At 48.0% G+C, this 27,923-nt stretch overlaps 2 protein-coding genes and 1 long non-coding RNA gene across 13 annotated transcripts in view; 1 reads left to right on the forward strand and 2 right to left on the reverse strand.

The window, feature by feature from the left end:
* The window catches only part of TMEM272 (transmembrane protein 272), a 128,102-nt gene extending 108,283 nt beyond the window's left edge, over positions 1–19,819 (reverse strand). Inside the window, exons 1-2 of the mRNA XM_055359913.2 lie at positions 19,696–19,819; positions 1,736–17,126 (exon numbers count right to left, since the gene is read on the reverse strand). Coding sequence (XP_055215888.1) covers positions 3,615–4,553 — 939 coding nt within the window. The 5' untranslated portion in view covers positions 4,554–17,126; positions 19,696–19,819 and the 3' untranslated portion in view covers positions 1,736–3,614. Of the gene's footprint in view, positions 17,127–19,695 lie in introns of the transcript that reaches the window.
* Positions 18,459–25,850, forward strand: LOC134757032 (uncharacterized). Its single transcript, XR_010130648.1, has 2 exons — positions 18,459–18,596; positions 25,367–25,850. It is a non-coding gene; the product is annotated as an uncharacterized lncRNA (long non-coding RNA).
* The window catches only part of ATP7B (ATPase copper transporting beta), a 79,935-nt gene continuing 71,238 nt past the window's right edge, over positions 19,227–27,923 (reverse strand). For 9 of the 11 annotated variants that reach the window (XM_004054539.4, XM_019039854.3, XM_019039853.3 and 6 more), the window contains 6 exons: positions 27,598–27,741; positions 25,585–25,727; positions 24,007–24,210; positions 23,807–23,924; positions 22,124–22,226; positions 19,227–21,564 (listed from right to left, as the gene is read on the reverse strand). In XM_004054539.4, the coding sequence (XP_004054587.3) occupies positions 21,291–21,564; positions 22,124–22,226; positions 23,807–23,924; positions 24,007–24,210; positions 25,585–25,727; positions 27,598–27,741 (986 nt within the window). In that variant the 3' untranslated portion in view covers positions 19,227–21,290. The remainder of the gene's footprint in view (positions 21,565–22,123; positions 22,227–23,806; positions 23,925–24,006; positions 24,211–25,584; positions 25,728–27,597; positions 27,742–27,923) is intronic. The other 2 variants (XR_002008539.3, XM_055359893.2) reach the window with 2 other exon arrangements.

A 27,923-nucleotide genomic window follows, 5' to 3' on the forward strand; every position in this document is an offset into this window, starting at 1 on the left:
ACTGTAATTATATTGTCTCCCTGCTCTCTAAGCCAGTGACAACGTGTGCTTACTGAGCTCTTCCCTGATGAGCAGGCCCCTCAGTCCTCTTTTTCTGGATTTGCAGCTGCATTGCAGGGGCAGCTTAAAATAACCCAAACCCAGGCCAGGCTGCAACCGATGTCGGACGCTCTAGGCTACAGGGCTTGGGGCAGCACCACCTAGAGTCTGCAGCCATTATGGTGCATGTCCTTCTGGGGGATGCTAATGACCATGAAGTCTCCAGAGGATTGGGCCAGCCAGGAAATACAGCCTGCCCTCATCTATTAGCCTTTTCTCCTGGAAAAGATGTCTGCAGTACAAACATCTGATGCCTCTGGGAAAGAAATACTGCTACACATGCTCTAAAGATGACAAATAAAATCACCACAGCCTGTTGTCATCAGGCAGGCCTGTGGTGATCAAGCAGCATGGCTGGGATTTTGGGTGCATTTGGGAGGACCCAGGCAGAAAGAGAATGCCAGAGGCTGTCAGCCTGCTGCACAGCTGCAAACACGTTAAGAGAGACAGACAGGCAAAGCTGACATCTGTCAGGGAACAATTAGCTGCCATCAAGCCCTTACCTCTGTTCAGCCCGCTGCAGGTGTGAGATGTTTGCAGCTGTCCTTCGATTCTAACACAGTTTCTTCTTCACACACATTGAGAAAAAAGGAAGCTGAGAGTACATGCTGCAGGAAGAAGTCACTTGATTCCCAAGGTCAGTTTAGCTCAGGAACAACAATCACCAGTTCCACGGGTGCTACAGGCCAATACATGCAGAGTTGGATCGTGTAATTTGTCATATAACGCCTCATTTAATCCATGAATAACTCGATGAGTTGGGTCATATTAAGCTCGTTTAATACATAGGGAAATTGACACTTAGCAGGGCTGAGCAGCACTGTCACCAAGGTGGAGAAAGCCAGGCAAGTAGAGGTCAGCCAGGTATGTCTGTCGCACTGGAAACGCCAGTGTTTTCCTGCTCACCTTGCAGGTCTTGAGACTGACTGCAGCATCTCAGGCCAATTCAGGGACAGGGGACAGGGGCTGGAAGAGACATTCCTCTTGGGGACCCAGAGCTGACTCCTGGGATTCCCTACTTAGCCCACCTGCCACCATGTAAGGCGGGCGATGGAGCTGTGAGTTCAGCCTCTGACTCTGCTACTCTGGGCAACTCCCACAACCTCCCTGAGTGGCAATGGTTAATTGCACTGTCTGAGAGCTGGCCACAGAGCGCATTAGCTGAGAGATCCTGGCTCCTCGGAGTGTGGCCCACAGAGCAGCAGCCTCACAGCACCTGGGCACCAGCCCACATCTACTGAGTCAGAATCTGAACTTTAACAAGACCCTGACTCCAGGGGCACATGTTAGAGTCCAAGATGCCCTTTTGAGGCCCACGTTTGAATTCCAGCTTCAAATCCTGGCTTGGCCATTTAGTGGCTGTGATTTCGGCTGTTACTTAATTACTCTGTCAAGAATCGATTCAGGTTTTGTGGGCCTAAATCTTATACAATCTGGAGTATTTTCCTTAAGAAAAGAAGGATATAAAATTACAAATACAAAATTAGGTACAAAAGTGATGTTTAGAATGTAAATACTTCACGGCAAATTACAAATATTGAAGAGCTGGAAAGTACTGCAAAAACAGTAAACAATATAGAAAAATCATTTCATGTTTTTATCAACGAATACACTTCTGCAATACTTTTATCCTGTGCTTTGGGGCTCTGATTGACTTTTCATCTGGCTATGATTTTATAAAAGATAATTCAGCCTTTTCCCTAGCAAGGTTGATAGAAATGTTTCATTATCGATAGTTGGAATGTGTAGAATATGCCACTTCACGCATAGACATACTCATTAGATACAGCACTACTATTGATTTCTGCCCTAAAGATACAACAGCTGCAGTGAATTGTATTTCTTGGAATTGCCATTGAAAAAGAAAACAATGCATGATGTGCTTAAAAGTATATAGGCCACATTAAGTATGTTCCTGACAAGAGAGACCTTTATTGATGAGAATCGACTCTGCTAACAATTTTACATGTCAGATAATTGGGAGAATTCTCCAGAGTAGCTTTGAACTCCACATGCTACAGATCTGGGGTTCCTCTACTGTTCATGTTCCTCTACATATACACAGAGACACGCCTCTGTCACCATGCCCCTGGGTGAGTCAGGAGGTGGACAGTGGGAGTAGTCCTGGGTCCTGGAAGTCATTCCTATACAGGGAGCACTTGATACACAGAAGTGGTAGCAAATCATCTGAATAGATCTCGCTCATTCAAACTAATCGTATCCCCAACTCAATGACCTTTTCCCCTTAAAATCACTGACACATGGCCGGGTGTGGTGGCTCATGCCTGTAAACCCCAACACTTTGGGAGGCTGAAGCAGGCGGGTCACGAGGTCAAGAGATGGAGACCTTCCTGGCCAACATGGTGAAACCCTGTCTCTACTAAAAATACAAAAATTAGCTGGGCATGGTGGTGTGCACATGTAGTCCCAGCTACTCGGGAGGCCGAGGCAGGAGAATCGCTTGAACCCGGGAGGCGGAGGTTGCAGTGAGCCAAGATCACACCACTGCAGTCCAGCCTGGGTGACAGAGGGAGACCTCTTCTCAAAAAGAAGAAAAAAAATCACTGACACTTAACACTGGGAATGTGTATGTGCTGGAGGGGACACCAGCATGAAGAAACCTATCTAAACCAATTATAAGTGAAATATTAATAACTAACTTTGCAAAACTTGCAAAACACATGACCAAGAGAACCCATGGCTGGGCCCCTTCCAGAGCCCCTTCCTGTGCATTACAGAAGCCTTGAGGGAGAAGCTTCAGTGAACAGCCCAGTAAACGGCCCAGTGAATGGCCTCTGTACTCTGGTCTCAGTTCTTTCTCCATGAAACAGCAGGAACAATAGTACTTTACATATGGGCTGTGTGAGAGCTGGGGAGAACAGATATGTAAAGGGTTTCTATGTACTTATCAGGGTGCCTGGCATATATTTAAGGTTCAACAAGTGGTAGCTATCATCAACGCATTCTTCCCTTATTGAAAACGTCTTATTTTAGTCTGCATTTTAGTTTAGAGAAAGGAGCCACATGGAGCCAGGTGCTGGCTTGGATTTGGCCCTTCCAGCCATCCAAGCATGGATCGAGCCCAGCCCTCTTTCCTAGGTTTGCATCCCAGGTAGGGCCTGGTTCCCTGGGGCACCATTGGCCCAGAGCCCCTCAGGGTCACCTCAGGTCGGTTATCCAAGAAATCCTTAAGTTTCATCTTTTAAATCATCCATGTAAAATTTATTTTACATCAGTGATTTTTCTTCTGAGAATCCTATTTAAACACGCTCTTTCCCCCTTCAATTAAACCAGCAAGAATTCAGTACCCTTCTACCCCTTCAACTCTTCCTCCACCCCCTGAGCATTCCCATGCATCATTCTCCGGCATCATTCTCACTGCATCCTCAGGCTCTGGGAAGCTGCGTGATCACCTGAGGTGATCCAAACTCAGGTCTGTCTCGCTCACCAGTGTTTTCTCCATTCCCTTATGCGGAGGAGGACAAGTAAGGCCCCATTAACGCTAACCTGTGGGCTTAAGCCCTAGCTGCCCGTCTGCTGACCAGGTGGACATTCACTAAAGACCATGAATATGACTTATAGGTACCAGCCCACCCACCTCCTAGTCCCACACTGCACCTGCAAACATCACCATGGAGCTCCACAGGGCAACTGTTCCTTCCTCGTCTAAGTGACTTGCCAGTGGACCAGCGACATCCCAGGTCTCTCTCTCTCAACAAATGGCAGCAGGTTGGTGGGGATGTGATGCTGCCAGGTGAAGGACAAGTTTTATTAAGCCTGAGTAAAAGACTGGGGGTAGCTGGGGACAAGGAGGAGTCTGAGCACCCAGAGAGGGTGCTCACAGAAGGAAAGAGGGAGACAGCAGAAGCAGGAATTCCAGAGGAAATAATATAATTCAAGAACAAAGATGGACAGGCACACCTAGGTTCCTGAATATTCCATCTTCTGCCACCCCTGCCCTGCTCACATATCCAGGTACCCTTACACACCTGAGCCAATCCAGTGAGCTGTTTTCTGGGAGATGCTAGGGAAACCCAGACACTACTGAGGACTGGTGCTACCAGCGAGTCCTGTGGTTTAAGGACAGTGTTCCTCAGGGCTGTGTAGAAGGGCTCTGCACTAAAAACAATTCTGCTAATTACTAAGTATGTGTTGGGCAAGTTACTTAACATCTCTGAGTTCACGTTTCTGAGCTGCAAAATGCATTGATGGGGCTTAAACAAGACGACCAAAGTGCCTGCAGCAGGCTTAAACGAGACGACAAAAGTGCCTGCAGCAGCTACCCAATAAATCACAATATCATCACAATTCTGGGTTGACCCCGGTCTCTGCCCCAGGGAGTTCCAAATTCTCATGTCCCAAACTGCAAACTCAGTGTCCTCCAAGAATGTCGCCCTTCTCCTCCCACCTCTAGATGTTTCAGTAACTTCTTTCCTGTTTATTGAGAGATTCATCCCAGTGTCCTCTCATTCCCTTCTGTCCCTCTGGGAATTTCTTCCATCAATTTTGCTTCCTTTTTCATACCTGTCACCTGAGCTTCCAAATATCGATCTCTCTCCATCCTAAAAATATTTCTGTGCCTCATCCCTGCATGCTCAAAGGTGATCTTCCTTCTCCTCTTTACCATCACAGTTCTCAAAATAATGATTGGCATTTCTTGAATGTTTCTCTCGAAGGCCCTCTGTGAACTCCTAGTGCCAATTCCAGCAATGCCTGGGGGTCAGCACTTCCTCCTGCCACCTCTGCACCTTCAGCTGTTCTCCATCCTGGAACTTTCCTGACAGCCCCCTGGTCCTCATCTCAAGTCGTCTGTAACATTTAATGTGACTGACACTTCCCTCTTTAAAAATCTTTCTCAGTGTCTGGATATTTTAGAAATGCACAAGGCAGTATGAAGGGGTGGAAAGACATGGCGTCCGGGATTTACTTTAAATTACTTCAGCAAATAAAAAAGAGAAAAAGAAAGAAAAGGAGGAATAGAAGAAGCAAAAATGATATGGCAAAACCTTGACAATTATTTAATTCAAGATGTTCAGGGTGGGCATATGGGGATTCACTCTTAGTCTCTGTATTTCTACATACAAAGCAATTGACATTTTCCATGTAATTTTTTAAACTATTTTTATTTATTTAGTTAGTCTTTGGAACAACGTCTTGCTCTGTCATCCAGGCTGGAGCACAGTGGTGCAATCACAGCTCACTGAAGCCTGAACCTCCCCAGCTCAAGTATCCTCCCACCTCAGCCTCCCAAGTAGCTGGGACCACAGGGACACGTCACCATGCCTGGCTAATTTTTGAAATTCTTTTTTTTTTTTTTTTTTTTTGTAGAGACAGGGTTTTGCCATGTTGCCCAGGCTGGTCTCGAACTCTTGAGTTCAAGTGATCCACTCACCTTGGCCTCCCAAAGTGCCAGGATTACAGGCATGAGCCGCCATGACCGGCCCCATAATTAGAAATTATTTTTCTTTCCTGGACCTCCTTATGACACATCTCTCCTGGCTCTGCTCCTTTCTGAAACCTCCTATTCCCATCTTTTCCTTCTCTTTCTCTACCTGCTTTGTGAAAAATAAGTGCTTCCCAAGGCCCTTGCTCGCCTCTGTGTGAAGTGCCAGTGGCCAGTGCCGAGGCCCGGGTGAAACTCCCCAGCCCACTGATTCACCTGAGCCTGCTGTGAAGGTGAGCCAATGCTATAGCTTTAGTCCTGCCCTCTCTACAAACACCAGACCCACATGTATTTTTAAAAATTTACACATATTTAAAATATGTATATAAATACAGAGAATAAGAAGACAAAATCCCTGACCCACTACCCAGATTTAACCAGTGCTGACATTTTGGTACATTTGCTTCATAGTTTTAGAAATAACAAGTTACAAATATAGCTGAAGGCCCTGACACACCTCTCCCAGACCCCATTCTCTTCCCTTGCTCCCCATAGGAAACCACCGATCTGAACTTGGTATATAGCCCCAGACCATGTTTGTACTTTGACCACAGAGGCTGGTGTCTAGAACAATTCATAAAATTATTTTTTTTAATCTTCATGACTCTTTAAGTATCTGTAATTTTTTTCACTCAACACTGTGTTTTCCCCATATTGATACACACAGATCCTGTTGGTTCATTCTGAACGCTGCAGAGTAAATACTTTCTCTTATGACACACATCGCAAGTTGTCTGTCCACTTCCCTAAGCGGACGTCTCAGCTGTGTCCCGAGCAAACGGTGCCATGGTGACCTGCCTTTGCAGGTCTCCTGCTGCGCACCTGCGTGAGCATGTCGCTCTCCTCACCTGCCAGCGTCCCTGTGACACTTTCTTGTGCTTGTTTGCTTTTCTGACTCCCCCACTCAAATGCAAGCAGAGAAAGTATTCACTTCATCTCTATGCTATTAATGCATCATGCCTAGCTCATAGTGGATTAATATGAAGGAGAAAAGGAAAGAAGGAAAGGAAGAAGGAAGGAAGGAAAGGAGGGAGGGAGGCTTTCTATCACCAGGCTCAGGAGCTAAGGACTAGGCAATACATGGAATTATTTTGTGGAAGTCCAGGTATGACGTTGCAGTGAGGAATCCAAGAGGCATTTTAATAGCAATGTATATGCCTGCAACCAAAGAACATACTCTCAGCAAGCGTTTTACCTCTCAGCAGAAAGATGTGAGCTGCTGCCTGTATTTTGCACTGCTCCTGAAACGGGTCTGATAACAGCTAGTTGTAGAATATTTGGTGTCATTTTCCAGATGAAGGGAACTACATGGTCTCAAGCCAGCTAAGACTTAACAGAGAAAAGATAAGACTTTGACAGTAATTCAGCCAACGTGTATTTCCACTCCTGCTCTGTGCCAGGCAGCACAGGTGAGCCCTGAGGAGGGTCTGGGTAGGGCATGGCCTCTTCACTCCCCTACAATCACTCACCACATGAAGCAAATCATGTCACGCCCCTCCTTCAAGCCCTCCAATGTCTCCCAGCAGCTTTGCAATAAAGTGTCAACTTCTTGCTCTGCTGGTCTCTTTGAGATCTGGGCCTGTTCTTCCTGCCTCCCTCCATCCTACCCATGTGCACCAGTGCTGACCCTCCCAGCCGAGTCCCCTTAGGGCTTTCTCACTCACAGGGCAGTATCTTCCCATGGCAATCCCCCTCCCCACCTCTCATCACTGCCTCCTCTACCCTGCTGTCCTGCTACAGTGTCTTCATGGCACTTTCCACTGGCAGAAATGACAGGATTTGCCTATTATTGCTGTCTCTTTGTTCCACTAGAATGTAAACTCATGAAGGGCAGGAGCCTTGTCTGAATCGTTTCTTGGCTGTAGATCCCTCACCTACAATTGCGACAGTCACCTAATGAGTATTTGTTGCAAGTGGACTTCCGGTGGCCTTCAGATTCTCTGCCCCATCGTGCCTGAGGCCCAGCTGTGAAACTGCAACATTCCTGCACTCCAATTATGGATTCCCCTTAGGCTCAAACTCATTTCATTTTGCTTCTGATAACTGCAATTCACAGCTCTGCGACGCCTGGTGGGAGAGGAGCTAGGCAGAGAGCTCGCTGGATCAGGAGGCAGCCATTGAGTGCTGACCCTGGTCAATATGCAGACATTGATCTGAGAACGGAGAAGCGGCTGCACATTTCTCAGGCTGTCAAGTACCTGCAGTGACCATGAGCAGTAAGGTGTGTGGCAAGAGATGGGGCAAGCCCTGGGTTTTCCTTCAAGACCTGGTGCAGAGCAGGCGTTCGGATATCTAGCAGGTTTGCCTCTCAATCCATAAACCTGGGTCTCTAGTGAACTGCTATTCCAGCCTCTAATTCCACTGGGCTGGAAATTACAGATTGGTTGTTACTGGACTCCAGGAGGCTCCCAAAGTCTCACAGGAATCCAGGAGACTTAAATGATCCAAGGGCAGGAAAGAAGGCTGCTCATCGCAGCCTAGCAGCGGATTTGCTCCTCAGTCTTCAGTGTCTAAGCTCAGAGCAGTTCCTGCAAGTCTACCTCCAGGCAAGGGAATCTACTGAGGTGGGGCACCCCTGGGGGCTGTGCCTCTCTAAGGCACACCAGGTACCCTCTTCCTCGGAGCTCTTGCTGTCAGTAGCCCACCTAAGCACACATCCAGGCAACACCTGTCCTTTGCTCACCCAGGCCACAGGGGAAGCTCTGGGCAACTCCTCTTCCAGGACATTAACGCAGCATAAGGGGATAATGGTCTGCTCTACCTTCAAGCCGTCAGAACTTAAGGGGCTCAAGCATCTTTTTCTCACAGACATGTGCCCCCTGCTCTCCCCTCTCTCCCACTCAGCTGGGGAGCGGAGGTCCAAAGCATTCTCTCAGAAACTCAACCTGATGTAATCTTTCTCACATTCTTTCTCATCAGTATCCCTCCCCACCCACTGTGTGCGTGTGTGTGTGTGTGTGTTGGGGATACGTGTGTTGGTTCAGCCTGATCATGCAATCTCTCCACTCATTTATACGTGTGGGTTGTGCTTTTTAAAACGTAACTGTCAAGACTTAATGTCTTTGTTTTCTTGTTCCTCCCTCACACCTCTCTGCAGGCAGCCCTGGCCTCTTGAGCAGGGAGTGTCAGAGGGTGGAGATGGCATATCAGTTCATCCTTTACAGACCATCCAACCACAGGAGTTATCGCTTGAAAAAAGGTTTCACAGTTCGTTGGGAAATGCTGGGCACATGCCCTTTTCTTAATGACTCACGGGGCAGATAAATACAGGAAGGGTCATCTCCAGAAAAGAGCCCTGTTTATACACTAGTGATTCCCAAATGCGCTCAGCTTCAGAGGCTTCTTCAGAGAAGTCTTGGGTGGGCGTGGCCCAGGCTTAGGCTCCTGTTCCCAGGACTGCTGGGTTGTATTTCTATATACAAAGCAGTTGATACTTTTCACGGTAATTTTTAAAATTATTTTTATTTATTTAGTTTTGGGGACAGGGTCTGGCCCTGTCATCCTGGCTGGAGCACAGTGGTGTGATCACAGCTCACTGCAGCCTCAACCTGCCAGGCGACAGCAGTGACTCCTGTGGGACAGGGATCACACCTGCAGAAGAGCTTAGGTGGGTGGATTCACTTCCTGTTGCAGCTGTAACAAACTACTGCAAACTTCATGGCTTAAAACAACGCAAATTTGTCCTCTTACCGTCCCAGAGGCTGGAAGTTTGAAATGGGTCTTATGAGCTAAAATCAAGATGTGGGCAGGGCTGGGTCCTTCTGGAGGCTCCAGGGGAGGATCTATTCCTCGCCTCTTCCAGCTTCTGAGGCCACCACAGTCCTTGGCTTGTGGCCCTGCCTCCATCTCCAATCGCATCCCTCCAACCTCTTCCTCCATCATTGCATCTCCTCTCTGATCCTCCTACCTCCCTCTTAGAAACACCCTTGTGATTATCTGGGGCCACCCACATGGTCCAGGATCCTCTTGCCATGTCAAGACCCTTAATCACATGTGCAGGGCTCCTTTTGCCCTTCACAGGCTCTGAGGATTCGGATGAGGATGTCTTGGGGGCCACTGTTCTGCCAGCTGCAGGGTGTGGTGCTGGAGGCATGGAGTGGGCTGTCTGAATCCTCCATCAGAGTCCAGTGATGGCAATGTAACCTCACGTGGAGCTGGCTGGATGATTCTTGGTGACAAGCCTCTGTTGGCAAATCCTGATGAGCCCTAGGCACTCTGCACTGCAGCCTGCCAATGCCAGCAGAGATGGGAGACTACACTTTTGACAAACCAAGTCCAGTCCTAGACACTGAGATCTGGGCTGCGTCTCAGTCCTCTCTGCCCCATCGCCTGTGATGGGACCTCTCCGGAGACAGAATGCGATGGGCTGGTGAGGAGCTGCTCTGTGACCTGACAGGCTTCACTGGCACCACCACAGCCACCTGGGGAGGCGATGGAATGGGTGGCTTGCTAAGGCCAGGAAAAGCAACCGTGTCAGTTGTGCCACACCCACACTGAGATCGGTTGAAAGCCCACAGCCAAGCACCAGACCCTCAGGCAGCACATCTCACAGTGGAAAGTGCCGGCAGCCACTCAGATGCTTTGGGGCTGGCGCTGTGGACTTGAGAGCCACTGGTGAGACAAACAGCTCCAAAGCTGCCTGTTCAAAGAAGAGGAGAGAAAAAGAAGGGAGGCGAGAAGGAAGGGATGGAAAAAAAGGAAGATGGAAGGAGAGAAGGGAGTAAAAGAAGAAACAGGAGGGGAGGGGAGGAGAGGGGAAGGAAGGGGAGGGGAGAGGAAAAGAAGGGAGGAGAGGACAGGGGGACAATCCCCCAAGCCCAATTAGCCCTCAGCCACCCCTGCAGAGATGAGCAGCTGTCCTCCAAAGCTAGGAGGCACTCTGGTTTCATTGCAGGTGAACATCAAGAGAAAATCTCACCCACAGGCAGCAGTTTGGTCCTATTTTCCCCAGGTGGGTACCTGCCTTTTGGCACCCCTCAGACAAAGCCCCTTTGGGGGCTCTATGAATTATCTCGAGTTAATAATAAGCATCAGGGCACCCTCAGGGCTTGGGGCTGGGTAAAGAAGAGGAGGAACAACCTACTCCTGATCAATTTTGAAAACCACGTCTTCCTCAACCTTTCAGCTACCCTCCCACCTTACAGCTGCTTCTCCCCAGAGCCTTGCCCTCTAGTCATTCCTGTCTGGGACTTGCCACCTGGTGGCCTTCTAGAGGTTGGCGCCCTATTCAGATGTCCTTTGGACTCTCCTCCCCCACTGTTTAAAACTAAACAACAACCAAAAAAACACCCCCTCAGGCCTGGCTTAAGTGGCTCTCACCTGTAATCCCAACTCTTTGGGAGGCCAAGGCAGGAGGATCACTTGAGCCCATGAGTTCCAGACCAGCCTGGGCAACACAGCCAGACCCCTTCTCTAAAACAAAAACAAACAAAAACCTCTTTTCCTCTTTCCCCCAGTCCCAGGAGACGGGGTGCTGGGTCTGTTGATGGTCTCCACAATCCTGCCAGTGGGGTTGAGTCTAGGGATGGATCCCCCATCTGCCCTGTTAGTCTTCCTAGGACCCCCACTTCTGCATTCTTGGGGCCACGGTTCAGAGAAGGGGGCAGAGAGGGGATGGTGGAGTCTCCTGAGTTGGTGGAAGAGAAAGAAGAGAGCACTGCTGGCTGTGCCTGCTTCCTTCCGTCCTGCCTGAATTCTGCCTGTCTCCAAACAGTGTGGCCCCACTCAGCCTACTCATCCCCTTTCCTGCTCTCCCCAGCAGCCAGGATGCACCCCCACTGCATACAACAATCATGCACCACCTGGACCATAAGCCCTCTCTCTTCCCCTCCCGAGCAAATCCCTCCTGTGCCTGACCTCACTCAGTTCTCACCCTCTCTCAGCAGCATTCCCAGAAGATCTCTTCTCTGTATCTGATACAAACTGTATTGTGGGAGGAGAGATTCTGTGGTCCCACCAGTATGTTTGGGAAATGCGGATTTTACGCTGCAGGACTTCTCAGAACCTTTGATATAACAAGATCTGCCGGCAAGGGGCGAGCCAGCACACGTAAGCACCTCAGGCCCTTGACACCTCTTCCTCTGGGAAGCCTTCCTGGCATTACTAGACATTACTCCTTTCTAAATTTCTCTTGCACTTAGAAGGAATGCGCCACTGTTTAGCTCTTTCTTAGTTGCTCATTTGTTTTCCCAAAACTCCACTGCCTTCGTCTAGGCACCCCCTAGCAAAGCAGCTTGAGGACAGGAGTCCCGTTTCATACCAGGCTAAGCACCTGGCAGGAACATCACATTTCATCGACTGACTTCTAAAACTGATTAAAACTAGCAGAAAATTGTGTCAGCTTTCTGATAATTTCTCCACTTAATTGCCATCTTACATCATCAGCAAAAGTACTGCCGGTGAGCACTTTCCATAGAAATTGAAACAAACAAGGAAGTGATTCTTAGAACAGATGCTACCAAAGGTGGAATTAACTTTTTTCTTTCCTTGTACTAATCTAGATGGTTTATAAATAGCAATACACACATCCCTACACATCACACATACACACACACCCCTACACACAACACACAAATATAGACACATAGAGCCATCCCAGACAGCCCCTCGGTTCCAGTAGTTACAGAGATGCATAGAGACGTGTACCAGAGCCTTCCTTGGTAACTCACGCCCCTTCCACACTTCCTCCCACAGCTTGCCAAGGAGAGACACTCTGCCCATTCTGCCCTGACCATGTGGCTTTCCCCTAAACATCCCTTACCCACCCAGGCCTCCACCTTCATATTCTTCCATGAAATCACACTTCAGTGCCAGCCCAGATGCCACCCTTCCTCCCCAAAGCTGAGACCAGACATGATTTTTTCTCCTCATCAAATCCCTTTCCTAAAGCTCCTTCTGTCATTAGCTGTGTGTGTAGTAGTGTGTTTATGTGTGCAATGGTGTATGGTGTGGTGCATATGTGTATGTAAATGTGCATGAGGTATGTGTGTTGTGCATATGTGTCTATGTGTATGTGGTATGTGTGGCATATATGTATGTGAGATGCGTGTGGTATGTGGTGTGTGCAGTGTGACATATATGTGCGGTGTGTGTCTATGAGTGTGTGGTATGTGGTGTGTGTGGTGTGTGTGTGTGGTGTATGTGTCTATGCGTGCGTGGTATGTGGTGTGTGTGGTGTACGTGTGTGTGTGTCTTGTCTTCCCTGCACTGGTTCCTTGAGGCAGGCTCTGTGCCTTCCCTGAATCCTCCCAGGCTCAGCGTGGGCTCAGGACTTCCCTGGGGACCTGGAGATGGTAGCCCCTCCCGCAGTGACCTCCTTGCTGTGGCTTTTCTCTTCCTCACTCACTGTGGACGAAGCCACCTCCAGCTCCACAGCCCCCGTTCTGGTGACTTCCCACTTGCTGGGAGAGGCCAAGCTAACCTGGGTCCCTCCAGGAGATCCGCTTCATGGGCAGTGGACACAATTCACTAGTCCTCCCCACTGCCGAGGTGAGGGCGTAATCAGAGTAAAGCCATGGATGACACAGGGGAAAGCCCTGGAGCATTAGAGCAGCCTGAATGTTTAGGCTCAGGAAGAAGGGAAGAGCCCGTGAGAGGCAAAACAGGTTAAGGTCCCTTCATGGCTGGGGATGGGGGGTGGGGCGGGTTTGTGGGTGTGGGTGTGGGTGTGTGTGCGTGTGCATGCGTGCACACGCACAGTGGGTGGGGACGGGGCACGCTGGGAGCAGGAGGGATGGAATTATCCTCTGAATGCTCTGAGGTGGGACAGGGAGCAAGGATAATTGACAGTGATAGCATAAGTAACATTAAAACATTACTAGATCATTCTGTGATGCATTCATACTTCTAAGCATCATGTTGCACATCATAGATACATATAATTTTATCTATCAATTTAAAAAATAAAATAATAGAACAAACATATATATAAAAACACTGTTATTCAGAAAAACAAAGATTAACTAGAGATTGGTGGAGCTTTAAGGGGAAAACAAAGCTCCCAGCCTAAAGCATCTAGTGCTTCATACTTTACAGGAAACACCAATAAACCCAAGTAAGTGTATCCTAAGTCACAAACAGGCAATATCAGCTTCTTTGAGGTTCCCAGAAGTAATACATGTTAACATTTTTAGCTGGATCTAAGCTTATATGGATTTTGGCATTAATTCCGAACATTAAATAGGAAGGAGAAAATGGAAGTTTATAAAACACCCATGTTCCTCCAAAATAAATAAATAAATAGACGATCCCCTCACTGCTCCCCACCCCACCCCGGGAACTATTAATAGCAGGTTATTCTGTGATTAAATTCACACGATGCCACGGCCCACTCGCTGCTGTGATGGAAGTACCATACCACCGTGCTGGGTTTATATTTAGCCCCCAAAGCTGGGTCATCAGAAACAGCAGAGCAAGATTGTTCTATTTTAATCAAAAATTAGTACATTCTTTAGGAATTCATATCTAAAGGTGATGTAATTCTGTCCTGGAGAAAAGGGAAAGATATTTTAAAAGGTTGCTGAAAATGATCGAATTACTGAATATAACGCAGGTGGGCTGAATGAGATAAGGTCCTGTCTTCTAAAACCAGACTGAAATGCCACATTAAAACTCATCACTTTCCTCATCTCCACACTCTTGTTCACTAGCACCCTTTACACTCACGTCCTCAATCCCCAGTGTGCACCAGCATCATTCAGGCGGTCAATAAATATTTTCCAGGAGCCTGCATCCCATTCCATCCCAGATGCTCCCTGAGAGCTTTTACCTCTCCAGTCCCTACTTGGGGATGCCACATCAGTGCCATTCTAACGATGACTGCCTTTTATGAGTGTCTGCTGTGTGCCATGCACTGTGCTAGGCATTTTATGTACATAATTCCCCTTAACCTTCACAAGCCACGGAGGCAGCAGTGAACTCATTTTACACCGATTCAGAAGCCCAGAACGGTGAGTGACTTCCTTAAGGGGTACAGTCGGGTTTTGAACTCAGGTCTGCCCCAACTCCAAGGCCAGTGCTGTTAACCTCCCCTACATTCCATGGTCTTCCACTGGACCCAGGGCACACTGAGGTGGAGGACACATGCAAAGACCACCAAGAACCAAGAGAACTGGGGGTCTGGCCTGGTGTCCAGTAACTGGAGAAACGCAGCTCTTTTTAAAGGCAAACTTTTGTTATCAGTCCACTAAGTCTTAGCAGCAGACCCCAAAATAGGAACTTCCTCTGGCCCAACACAGAAAGATGGCTTTTACCTGCTCCAGGAACAAAGGCTGAGGTGGGTTTTTTTTTGTTTTTGTTTTTTTGTTTTTTTCCTAGAATACAGACATCATCCCTCTTAACAGCAACGATGACAACAGCCGCTAGCATTTCTTGAGCACTCCGGATGTGCCCGGCACTATTCTAATTGCTTTACTCAGATGACCTCATCATACCCTCATGGCAGTGCTGTGAGACAGGAACTATTATTATCCCCATTTGTGCAGATGAGAAGGCTGAAGCCCCGACTGCACTCAACTGCGAAGAGGTAGGATGATCTGAGGGAGACGGCATGACACATTCACTGCCTGTTGAGATCGCCTGTGACCACTGCGTACCTTGCACTTGTGTGTGGGTTTCCTGTGGACTGCCCCTTCCATCCTCCTAGCTCAGGGCAGTAACGAGGGCGGTTCTTATCAAACAGATGAGAAAATAGAGGTCTGCAGCAGTGTGTAAAGTGGCCCCCAGGGATTTGGTGAGGATCTATTTTCTAAGCTACCAGGGTACTAGCTTTGTAATCAACTGCTGAAGACAGATTTCTGTCCAGGGGTTTGAGGTGGAGTTCTGTAGACCCAAACACAGGTGGTAGAACATGGAGCTTTGGAGCCATCAAAAATACTGTGAGCCCTTTAAAAACCTTTTCTTTTAAAAAATGTTCAAGCCTTAAAAAAAAGTTATCCAGGCTGGGTGTGGTGGCTCACACCTGTAATCCCAGCACTTTGGGAGGCCAAGATGAGGGGATCACGAGGTCAGGAAATCGAGACCATCCTGACCAACATGGTTAAACCCCGTCTCTATTAAAAATACAAAAATTAGCTGGGTATGGTGGTGCATGCCTGTAGTTCCAGCTACTTGGGAGGCTGAGACAGGAGAATCTCTTGAACCTGGGAGGCGGAGGGTGCAGTGAGCTGAGATTGTGCCACTGCACTCCTGTTTGAGGACAGAGTGAGACTCCATCTCAAAAAAAAAAAAAGTTATATAAACTTGCAAGAATATTTAACATGAAGCTCAGATGCACACGATGATAAAAATACGTTGACTGTCGAGTCATCCTAACATGTACTCTGCACTAAATGCATATCTGAGGCTCTAAAACCCTGGGCTGCTAGTACAGGTGTTGCATATATTGTAGCATGGAGGTATCCAGTGGCAGGGCTAACCTCCAGCCTCATGCTCTTCCCCTTCTCCCATGTTTTCCTTCTGATACTTGCATTTCTAGATGCATAAAAAATGATTAAATTGGCTCCAGCTGCAGACTAGGAGGTTGTTTTGGTCAGACAGACACGGGATGGCTCTTGAGATAAGCCACACTGTCCTGCCAAAGGACACCTTTCTTGTCCACGAAAGGGGACCAAGGGATGCTGAGGAAGTACAGATTCTACTCCTAAGGAAAGCACCAGCATTCACCTTTGGGAGGAAGAGGGAGCTTTCCAGATGGAGCATAATAGATTACAGGCTTTAATGCCAGTGCCAAATGGGTTTGAACGCCCCTTCTGTGTCCCGGACAGTCAGCTGAACAACCTGAGGCTTCATCCCATCTGTGGAAATGGGACAGTTATGCAAATAGCTCTTAGTGCCACTGTGAGGAGGGCCAGACAGGCAAGATGAGTGACAGAACCTGCCCAGGCACCCAGCACTCAGCAGCCTGGAGGTATTTGAGCATTGTCTGTCCCCTGACCTGACCAGGACCTGGATCTGCTCTCAACAGGCCTCTCTAAGGCCACTGCAGCACCTCTGTCTCAGATGGCTGACACTTGGTCAGGTGTCGGTCAACAAGGAGCAGGAAGGCTTTGCTCCCTCCATGTCCCGATGTGGTTCATCCACAAAGGACACGCCTCCATGAAGTCATGTTCACTGGCTTTCCTTTTGGGGCTGGGGAGGGAGTATTTGCCTTTCCCCCCAACTTTCTATATTTCTATACGCTTAATTTTTTGCTATAAGCAGTTATTATGTTTAAATTGAGAACAGTTAACAGCCGTCTCCATTTCAAAGGGCAAAAATGTTAAATTTCCATTAATTCTTTTCATTTTAGCCCTTAGATGGTTTTACATCTCTGTTTATTCATCTTCCTGAATAAAGGAGATTCTGGGATTTCACAGCATTACTTAGCATTCTCATATTCTATCCTGTAATTTCAACCACTGTCATTGTCTTCACACAAAGAAAAACAGCAAAGTAGACATCTCCCTCTGGAATGAAAGCCTGGACAATGGTGTTTACATGCCTGCCCAAGGTGAGTTTGAAAATGAAGAAAATAGAGCAGTTTGATTCCTCCTAGCTCCACAATACTTTCCAATACCAAATCAGCTTCCTCACACATCAAGGTAATCTGCAAAGGGAAACTGACAGTCAGCATAAGTGGCTGCTTAAAGCATTTCTTTGCACATACGTTCCTTGTTTTTTTCTAAAACAAAGATGCAATTAAGAAAAATGTATGCAAATAAAAATTGTCTAACTCAATTGTATACACATTAGGAAATTTACCTACTAAAACACTGTCATAATTTTTTAGAGCAAAAAAAAAAAACCCCTGCAATTCAAATAATCTCTTTCTAATTAAACTATTTGATTGGCTGATTTTGGTCTATGCTGGATTTATAAAAAATAAGTTTTTATTTTTAATCTTTAATAAAAAAGTTTTTATTTATTAATCTTGATTCCTTGGTAATCTAGCAGAATAATTTGAGAATCTATTTTCTAACATGTCAATTTCCAGATGTCATTTTTGAAAAAAAATGAGAATTACTGCATTTGTTTATTAAAAAGGTAATCCCATCACAATTCTTCACGAAGGTCTTAAAAGACTAAAAGTTATTTGGAATGCTGTGATTTATTCTGCCTGAGGAATATATCAGGAAAATGTGATCAAGTTTTAGAAAGTATCCAAAGGATTATAAATCATTCTACTATAAAGACACATGGACACTATGTTTATTGCAGCACTGTTCACAATAGTAAAGGCTTGGAACCAACCCAAATGCCCATCAATGATAGACTAAAGAAAATGTGGCACATGTACACCATGGAATGCTATGTAGCCATAAAAAAGGATGAGTTCGTCTCAAAAAAAAAAAAAAAGGATGAGTTGATGTCCTTTGCAGGGACATGGATGAAACTAGAAACCATCATTCTCAGCAAACTAACACAAGAACAGAAAACCAAACACCACATATTCTCACTCGTAAGTGGGAGATGAACAATGAGAACACATGGACACAGGGAGGGGAACATCACACACTGGGGCCTGCTGAGGGGTGAGGGATTAGGGGAGGGAAAGCATTAGGAGAAATACCTAATGTAGATGATAGGTTGACGGGTGCAGCAAACCACAATGGCACATGCGTACCTATGTAACAAACCTGCATGCTCTGCACATGTACCTAGAACTTAAAGTATAAAAAAAAAAAAAAAGAAAGAATCTATCTTCTAAAGAAATGGGATCCCTTCCTAAGGTGATATCACCCTCACTTTTCACAATGGGACATGCACACAACATGAAATTTCTGTACCCAGGCATCCGGAAAAACAGTCAAGCACGCATGGCATGAAGTCCTCCAGGGTATGCTGGAGGGCGGGGCTGGCCATCTAGCTATGCAGTCACAATGAGCCATGAGATAATCACCTCAATGATTCTACAGAGATGTGTAGGTACCAAGATGTGGATATGGGGGGGAACCTTGAAATATGATAACGGACTATGCCACCAGCATGTCTCTGGAACCTATGATCAGGCAAGGTTCTAAAGTACGTAGTCTGTGTCAATGGAGATGTCACAATGTCTATTTCCCTTTGAAGGAAGGTGAGTAAATGTCCCAGTTTGCCTGGATAGTCCCGGTTTAGGCCAGTTGTCCTGGCATTAACTATTCATAGTGCCTCCTTCCACTCTTTGAAGTGTCCTGGTGTGGGTGAAGATTACACTGTCAACTCCCTTCAGGTGTGGCTCACTTATACCCCCCGGCCACCCCAAGATGCCCACAGAGCTTTCCCAGCAGAGCCCACTAGTCAAGATTTTTCTGCTCCTCCTCCTGACTCACTCCCTCAAGGCCAAGGAACCCAAAACATATCCCTCCTGATTGAGATGTGTTTGAGAACAGCCTTTTGCAGACACTCGCCCTAGAACAGAGGGGTGCAAACGATGCGGTAATTTAAGCCTGTGTCCGATCCAGCAGGGTAGGGACTTTGACAGGAGCTGCCTTTCAGCGTTCTCCCCACACGCCGCTGAGGCAGGCCTGCATTAGAGAAAGGGACTCACACCAGTGCTGGGGATGGCAGATCAAGGGGGCTCTGCCCACCCTCATTCCCCCTACTGTTAAAATCCTATCCTCCTCTGCCCCCTAAAAAGACATGAAGCCAAGCCAGTGCCTCACAGAAGCCCTCGTGAAGACAGGACGGCACTGGCCTCTGACCACGCATCTCACTCACAGGCAGATTTTTAGAGGAATGACAGGAACTTTATTCTAATATTGCATGAAATGTTTTTGAAGTAGAAATGATTATCTGACAAAAAAACTCCTTACACTTTGACCATCTAAAAGGTTATTTTCTATAAAATTATATAAATATTTCCATGTCTATATATGAACACAATGTTTATGGTCCTAAAAGTTTTAAAAATCAACAGAATTAGATTCTTTAGATAATGATCAGCCTAGCCAGAAAACAACATTCCCCAAGCAAGCATAAAGAGAGGACACAATTACTGACGGATTGCGGAAATGTGCTGCGGGCTGGAGTGGGGGGGCTGAAAACAACGAAAACACAATCAACAGCACGCTTGGATTTTATAAAATAAAACCCTGCAAAAACTATATGTAAAAAGTGAAACTAACCATCCAAGGTGAAGGTCAGATGACCTCCTGAATCAAGTGCATTCTGAGTTGAAACAATGAATAGATCACCTGGTAGATTTCTTCTTCCAGGAGGCAAGGACCTTTTCCTTGTTTATTCTTATCAGGAAAACTTCTATTCAAGGTAGAAGGACAATTAGAGTGAAGCCTTCACAGCTGACAGACACGGCTTGTCCATTGGCTATGTCATCCTGGGCAAAGTCCTCAGCCTCTTGGAGCCTGTTTCCTTGCCTGTAAAATGTGGACAGTAATAGCTACCCTGCTGGTTGGTTGGGAGGATTAGACGTAATCTATCAAAAGTGCTGCTAAAACTGCCCCTGGCAAGTAATGGACACTGAAAAAAATCACTAAAACTATTTTGTGTGGGAGAAAAGGGTTTCACCCAGAATTTAATCCAACTCTACTAGTTTGCTCCCAAGGGGTTCTGTCAATCACAACCAACTTCAGAGTCTAAAACTGAACCCGTTCTGCTGCTCTGAGAGCCACTGCCAGGTAAACAGATGCTCCCTTCGGGGTGCTGTGGCCACTCCTTTTCTGAAGCCTCTGGGCAGCGTGCAGAATGCAGGCTCAGGGAGGCTGTGTTTTCCTCCTATTTGGGCAGTACCATTTCCTCCAAGCCACACAAGGCCAGGTGCTAGTCACATGAATTCTCTACTGAACCCCAGGAGGTGACAGTCAGAAGACTGAAAACGAAGCCCCTTGGGCCGTGCAGGGAGGCTCCTGCACACATACGTCTCCCATGGGGCGAACGTTTCAAGCACCACAGGCTGGGCAGGGATATGGAAGGACGTCCTGAATCGCGAGAACCTACACCCCACAGGAAGCCGAGTCCGGACTCTCAGGTCAGGCTCTGAGACCCTCACTCCAGCTGATCAGCAACAACACTCTACTGAGAAGCCACCACTCCATGCAGAAGGGGGCTTTAAGCAAAAAAGAACTCTCCTCAACTTGAAGAAGAGTGTGGCAAGCTCCCTGGCTGGGGATGTGTGAGCCAGGAAGCAGGTTCAAGCTGAAATGCACACTCCAGAGCATTGGAGAAGCGCCTGAGAGCAGCAGCAAAGACCACAAGGACATTGGTCCCACCCTCCCAGGTGACAGGCAGGGTTGCGAGGGGTCCCCACTGACAAGCACACAGGAGAGAAAAGGAACAGACTATGCAGGAAGAAAGCAACAGGCACACCTGAGGTAAACTGTGGTCTCAGAAACATGATGCACACAGATAGGCGTCATCAGAAAGAGCCTGACAGTGAGGTCTGCAGTTCTCTGGAAAGGCCCAGTGAGGTTTTTTGGTCCTGATGAAACTGTTCTCCATTTCATAGCAGTCATCCTAAATACTCCAAGCAGAGGTCTGTGAGGAGGGTGACTCGCCTCTCACCTTCTACAGTCCAGCCAAGGACTAGAGTCCAAGACAAAGCCCATGCTGACGGTCCCGTGAGGCCAAGAGGCAGGCAGGGCCGTCCTCTCCAGGCCAAGCCCAGCTGCACCCAGACAAGGCCGTGTGCTGCAGGGCAGGATGACTGGACATATCCAGGGAGTGGAAGTCCCCAAAGCTGGAGGCTAGCTCAGCCCATCCTGCTGTTGGCTGTCCTGCTCAGCTTGTGGTGAGTGGAGGCAAGTCCCTGCCCCGGCCCGCCCGCCTGAAGTCATCAGATGTACTGTTCCTCATCCCTGCCATTCAGGAGCAGAGACCACTTGTCCCCACCATCGTCTGCTGCAGCGCTGTGCCGAGATGGCTTGTCGGACGTCAGGGAGGACAGCGACACCTGGCTGACATAGCTGACCTGGTCCCACGGTGTGGCCCTGGGGGAGTCCCGCCGCCTGTCATCCATGCCTATGTGCACACTGACCTGGGATGCCGTCAGGGGCTTCATGTGGCCATGCGCCTGTGCCTCATATCTCTCCAGGTCAGGCTTCTTATAGCTGGAAAGCAGGAATGCAACAGCATCTGAGCCATTCTAGAAACAAGGCTTTTTTTTTTCTAAGCCTGAAGGCCTCTCATCCATCTTTTAATAACATTCAGTATCAAAACCTCAAGAGTTTCCAAGGAAAAGGACATTAAACTCCCTATGGTTCCAGGAAAGCTCACCTGATTTAGAAACTTCCTAAGCAAATGCCTTGCACATTGTAGGCTGCCACTAACTTTTGTTAAATGAATGCACTCATAAATAAGTGAACATCTTTTTTAAATAAAAAAGTGATAGATCATACACAGGGACCCATGTCTGCTTGATGTTCACATAAACAGCCCTTGAGGAGCAGAGTAAGGGCAGCCCAGCACGTGAATGGGCAGCAGTGAATTGCCTGCTCATGGTGCTGATAAGTTACATGCATGCACACCAGGCTCCATGTGGGCTGCCACTGCAGCATTTGTCCCAGGTGAATGAATGGGGAATGAGAGGCAAGTTCCACTGTGCTAAGCATGCAGAATGACAAGGCCTCCTGGGAGCCTCCCACAGATGCCCCACCTGAGGGGACTCACCACTTGAGCTGCAGGGATGAGAGCACCACAGACACAGAGGAGGCTGCCATGGCCGCTGAGCCCATCCAGGGCTGCAGCACAATGCCGATGGGCATGAAGACACCTGGGGAAGAAAGAACTCGCACTCACACCTAGGCCTGGGGAGAGGAGCCAGGAGAGGGCTTCAGGCACCGGGCTGCCCCACCCTCAGCGGCCCCCAGTGAGGTCTCCACCTGGCGTGCTCAGAAGCCCCTGCCAATGGATCTTGCCCACAGGCCCCCCAAAGTGAGGCTTCCTAGAAAGCTGGGTGTGGGATGCTGTTGAGTGGGCCTGGCTCTCTTCCAGTCACCCTGATGTTCCCAGAACCACCCACAGGTGGCATCCCATTTCAGGGTGAGCTCCAGGGCAGCGACAAACCACAAGGGGTGGGAGAAGCGGGAGGAGAAAAGCGGCAGGAGCTGAGGGAGCCAGTTGCCCATCCTGTAGCCACAGTCTCATAGAGGACAAACACGGCTGATGGCCACAGTCCTTCTCTAGCAGATGATCTCGCCTCCAGGGCTTCATGACATCTTTAGAAGAGGAATGAGAGCCAGGTCCCAGGACAGGGTCAGGAGACAGGTATGGTCAACTTTGTGTGGCAGATGCACATACACTGGGGGAATTAAGCTCCTGAGCCGGCTCTGGGGACAAGAAGTAAACCCGCCTGACTCACTGGGCTCAGGAAGCCAAGGCCCTGTTACACAAGTCACCACTAACCACTCAGACACAAGGGAGACTGAGGCAGGAATGCTGTGATTACAAACTTGATCTCTCCTCAGCCCATGGAGGAGCACTCTGGAACTTTTCATTGCCATGTTCCTGGGGGCAGGGGGCAGGGAGCAAGGGGTGGGGGAGAGATGGTTCTTAAGGAGGGGGAATGAGGTGGAATTACAAAGCAGAAAAATCTATTTCTTTTCTTTTTCTTTTTTTCTGAGATAGGGTTTCACTCTTGCCCAGGCTACAGTACAGCGGTGCGATCATGGGTCACTGCCACCTCCAACTCCTGGGCTCAATAAATCCTTCTGCCCCAGCCTCTGTACTCCCAGATGGGACTAAGGTGTATGCTACCACGCCCAGCTAATTTTAAAATTTTTTGTAGAGATGGAGTCTCACTATGTTGCCCAGGTGAGTCTTGAACCCCTGAGCTCAAATGACCCTCCTGCCTCAGCCTCCCAAAGTGCTGGAATTACAGGCATGAGCTACCATGCCTGGTCAAAGAGCCATTTCTTTCCATGATCATTTGTGTAACTCAGAGTGAAACTTGGGCAGGATTAATGTTCAGGATAAGGTTCTGAAACACCAATAATTGTGCCTAGCATGTAGCAGATACCCCATAATTCTTACTAATGATTATTTCTCAGACTATATGACTTAACAAATGGCTCAGAAAATAAGGCCACAGTAAAATAGGGATCAGAAAATACAGCCAAGCATCTCCATTAGCTTTTTAGAAAGGACCAGAGTGAATGAAGGTTTCAGGTCCTCTCCACAGTTTCTCATTTAAAGACATATAAAGCAGGGGACATGAAAAAAAAAAAAAAAACCAGCCTTTCTAAAACGCCTCTAGCCAGCCAGTGAGTGAGCCACTCACTAACCCCAGCAGGAACCTGGGAGAGAGAAGCCTTTCTGGGCGCAGCTGGAGCACAGTGGGTAAGAGCTGCCTACCTGCCGCAATGGGTATCCCAACCAGGTTATAAATCAGTGCCAGGACCAGGTTGATGCGTATCCTTCGGACAGTCCTCTTGGAAAGGTGAATGCTAGCCACCACATCCAGCAAATCATTCTGATGGAGAGGAGCACACAGTGAGGAAGGGGTTTGCCCACTGCCCTCCCAGCACCCACAGCCTGGCTGCAGCCGCGCTCACTCTGATAAGGACGACGTCGGCTGCCTCGATGGCCACATCCGTGCCGGTGCCAATGGCAACACCCATGTCTGCCTGGGCCAAGGCCGGGGAGTCATTGACCCCATCCCCCACCATGGCGACTTTCTTCCCTTTATTCTGGAGCTCCTGGACCTTGGCCACCTTGTGCGAAGGCAGCACCTCTGCAAAGACTTTGTTGATGCCAACCTAAGACAAAAGGAAGGCAACGCCTAGTGTTGGCAAAAGATAGCAGATAGCAGCAGAAACCTCACGTTACCCTTGCCCCCTCTGCCCTCGGCCTCTGGGTCCAGTCAGTGATGTTGGTCAACCACACCCTGCAGGTTTGCTGTCACAGGGCCAGTTTATCCCTGGCTCCTGCCCCAACACCCTGCACTGGTTTAGGCCCTGTCCTTTTCTGGATGTGCAAACAGCCCCCTTGCTGGTCTCCCTGTCCACAGCTCAGTCCTCCAACTGTCTTCTCCATGTGCTGCCCCCATGGTCTTTCCAAAGCATCTGTCCGGCCATGTCCCTCTCTACTCTCCTGCCTCACATCCTCCAGTAGACCCCATGCATCTCCCAGAGGAGGGCAGCTCAACTCTTGGGTCTGCTTTCGAGGGTCCCAGAGTCCCAGGGTCCCAGGGTCTGGCAGCTGGTGCCACACTCAACCATACCATTCAGCTCCCCGCGGCATCTCCAAACCGCCGTGCTACTCTGTGCCCCTGGGAAATGCTCCTGCTGCCTGCTCTGTCCTGGGAAGGTGCAGTTTTCCTTTCCTAGTCCCTTTCCCGCTTCTCAGATCTACACAGTCACTGGTCCACCTTCCTGCAAGACCATGAGCCCGTCAAGGGCAGACCCCCCTTCACTCCTCACAGAGCCTGGCCCCACACCTGCCTGTCACATTCGTGGTGCTTCATAAGTGCCTGCTGAATAGATGAACAAGTGCTAGCCAGAAAAGGGGGGAAGGACGCTAAACAGGTCCATAATTAGCAAGGAGGACCATGGAAAACAGGGGTACTGCTGCTTCCCTCAAGGAACACAATTAAGCTTTCAGAAGCCTAGAGCTCTGCACACATTTGGAGGTGCATAATTTCTAGGAATCCAAACTGGAGCCGCTGCTGTGTGAGAAGTCAGGCAGCCATCCAGTGGTGCTGTCCTCACAGACCAAACTCAGCATCAGGGGCTGCTGGAGAACTGCCCAGGAGTCACTTATATGAGCACCCCAGTGAGAAGAGCTGAGCTGGCAAAATCTTCCCTTAACATAAAGGTTAGAAAATGTCTATCTTAGCCCTTAAGCCACATACTTTTTTTTCCAATGCAAAGACTGGGAAAAGGTTAGAGAACCCTGGAACTCCTTTTTTTCCAGGATGCATGCGCCCAAGCTCCAGGGAAGAGATCTTCGCACAGCACCACAGTGCTCACGTGCAACACTACATGGCCACAGAATGAAGCACGTGGAGAGAAAAGCATCCAGCGAGGGAGAAAGAGCAGGAGTACAGCTCAGTGCTGGGCCAACTGGTGCTTACTTTTGTCTCTAACTGCTTTTATGAGCTTTACACAGTTTGCAACATTAAAGGGCTGTACCTGGGTGGCAATGGCTCTGGCTGTCTTCCGGTTGTCCCCCGTGATCAGAACCACGTCCACACCCATGCTTTGCAGCGTGTGCACAGCCAGGGCAGCCTCCTGCTTGACAGCGTCTGCGATAGCGATCATCCCACAGAGCACACCTGGAGCAAACCAGCCAGCATCAGCAGCTACACAAGTTGGGGCACCCCGCACCAAGATACCACACTTGCAATGTTCTCATCATATAATATTATGTGCAAAAAACAAAACATCAAATTATATAACACAGTGTGGTTTTTTTGCTTTTTAAAAAGTACATGCATTTACAGATGTACACAAAAGTCTGCAAGCAATATAATTGAAATCTTCGCAGTGGCTCCCCAAGGAATAGGATTATGAGTGATTTCATTTTCTCCTTTATAGCTGAATTTTCCAAACTTTCTGCAAGGAGCACGTATGACACTTTGCGAAGTGCCTGGCTTGTAATAAGAATTCAGTACACATTGGCTACTAAAATTCAAGAGACATAACAGATATCACTTAAAGTGATAAATGTCCAAACTAGAAAATCAATCCTTCGTCTTTTCCTGCAGAAAACATTTCGGCAGAATTTCTCTTTGAGTGAATCTTTAGCTATAGAAGCAGGAGGGCTTTTAGGGCTGAGGTGTGAATGAGAACAGAGTAACGGATGACATACGAGAGGGCACGACTCCTTTAGTTGTGCCAATTCTGGTTTGATAGTCGAGGGGCGGGTGGATTTACAAAGACTTAGAAAAAGGGAAAAAAGAGAGAGAATGTGAGAGAAAGACATATTTGGCTGGAGCATTCAAAAGGTGTCATATATTTTATTTCTTGCTTGCATATACTGTTACTTCTATTAGCAGAAAATAACATTAACAAAGTAAAGACTCTAATCTCTCTGGGATGCAAAGCCCAGGATAGAATCTGAGCACTAAAACACACGCAGTCTTTTTTTTTTTTTTTGAGACAGAGTTTCGCTCTTGTTGCCCAGGCTGGAGGGCAGTGGTGTGATCTTGGCTCACCACAACCTCCAACTCCCGGGTTCAAGCAATTCTCCTGCCTCAGCCTCCCAAGTAGCTGGGATTAGAGGCATGCACCACCACACCCGGCTAATTTTTTTATTTTTAGTAGAGACGGGGTTTCTCCATGTTGGTCAGACTGGTCTCGAACTCCCGACCTCAGGTGATCCGCCCACCTCGGCCTCCCAAAGTGCTAGGATTACAGGCGCGAGCCACTGCACCCGGCCAACACACAGTCTTGAGACCTGTACTCTGTGCAACACCAGTCTGTATAAAGCAGATAGAAGGGCAGGTGCGGTGGCTCATGCCTGTAATCCCAGCACTTTGGGAGGCCAAGGCAAGCGGATCACCTGAGGTCAGGAGTTCGAGACCAGCCTGGTGAAACCCTGTCTCTACTAAAAATACAAAATTTAGCTGGGCGTGGTGGCGGGGGCCTGTAATCCCAGCTACTCAGGAGTCTGAGGCAGGAGAATTGCTTGAACCCGGAAGGTGGAGGTTGTAGTGAGACGAGTCACACCACTGCACTACAGCCTGGGTGACAAGAGGGAAACTCAGTCTAAAAAAAAAAAAGAAAGTAATAATAAATAAATAAAGCAGACAGAGAAGGGTGGCACGGATCTCATTATTTAAATGCATCCTGTAGTTAAACCTGTTGGGAAGTGAATGCCTGCTTTGTCTGCAGGGATGAAGGAGAAGGATGACTCTGAACTGCCCACCTGGACAAGAGCAATGATGATGACACAGACAGTTTAGAATTCCAAGGTCAAGGAGACTGAGGCCAGACCAGAGCTGCTCTGGGGCCAAGATGGAGCCGGTGGGAAAGAATGAAGAGAAAAGACAAAAAGACAATCTTCTGGAAAACAGGCCTGAAATTAAGAGAGGAAGGTTTTTGTTTGTCTTCTTTTCTTTTATAAAGGAGGACTCTTTTGCCTGATATCTGCAGAAAACTGTATTTCTGAGAGAGCAGAAGGAAGGCAGAAGCAGAAGATACCGTCAATAGCCACCAGGATGGCTGTCTGTCCTTTCATCTCGTGGTCTGTCATAGCGTCACTGACGTCGCTAGAAATGGTTAAACCGTTGCGCCTCAGCCACTCACGGTTTCCAATCAGCACAGAGAAGGTCTGGGGGGCTGCATCTATTCAAAAGAGGCTGTGGTTATTTCTAAATGGTCCAATTTCACTGTGAACTAAAAACCATGCAATCCTTTTAACAGCAAAATATCCTTTTAACCATTCTGAAAAACTGTAACCTTGTAAGCACCTCTTGTGACAGCATCCTTTAGGACAAAAAAAAAAAAGTAAAATTAATGTGTAGGAC

Source organism: Gorilla gorilla, chromosome 14 (assembly GCF_029281585.2).
Source record: "Gorilla gorilla gorilla isolate KB3781 chromosome 14, NHGRI_mGorGor1-v2.1_pri, whole genome shotgun sequence".
Taxonomy (NCBI): Eukaryota; Metazoa; Chordata; class Mammalia; order Primates; family Hominidae; genus Gorilla; species Gorilla gorilla.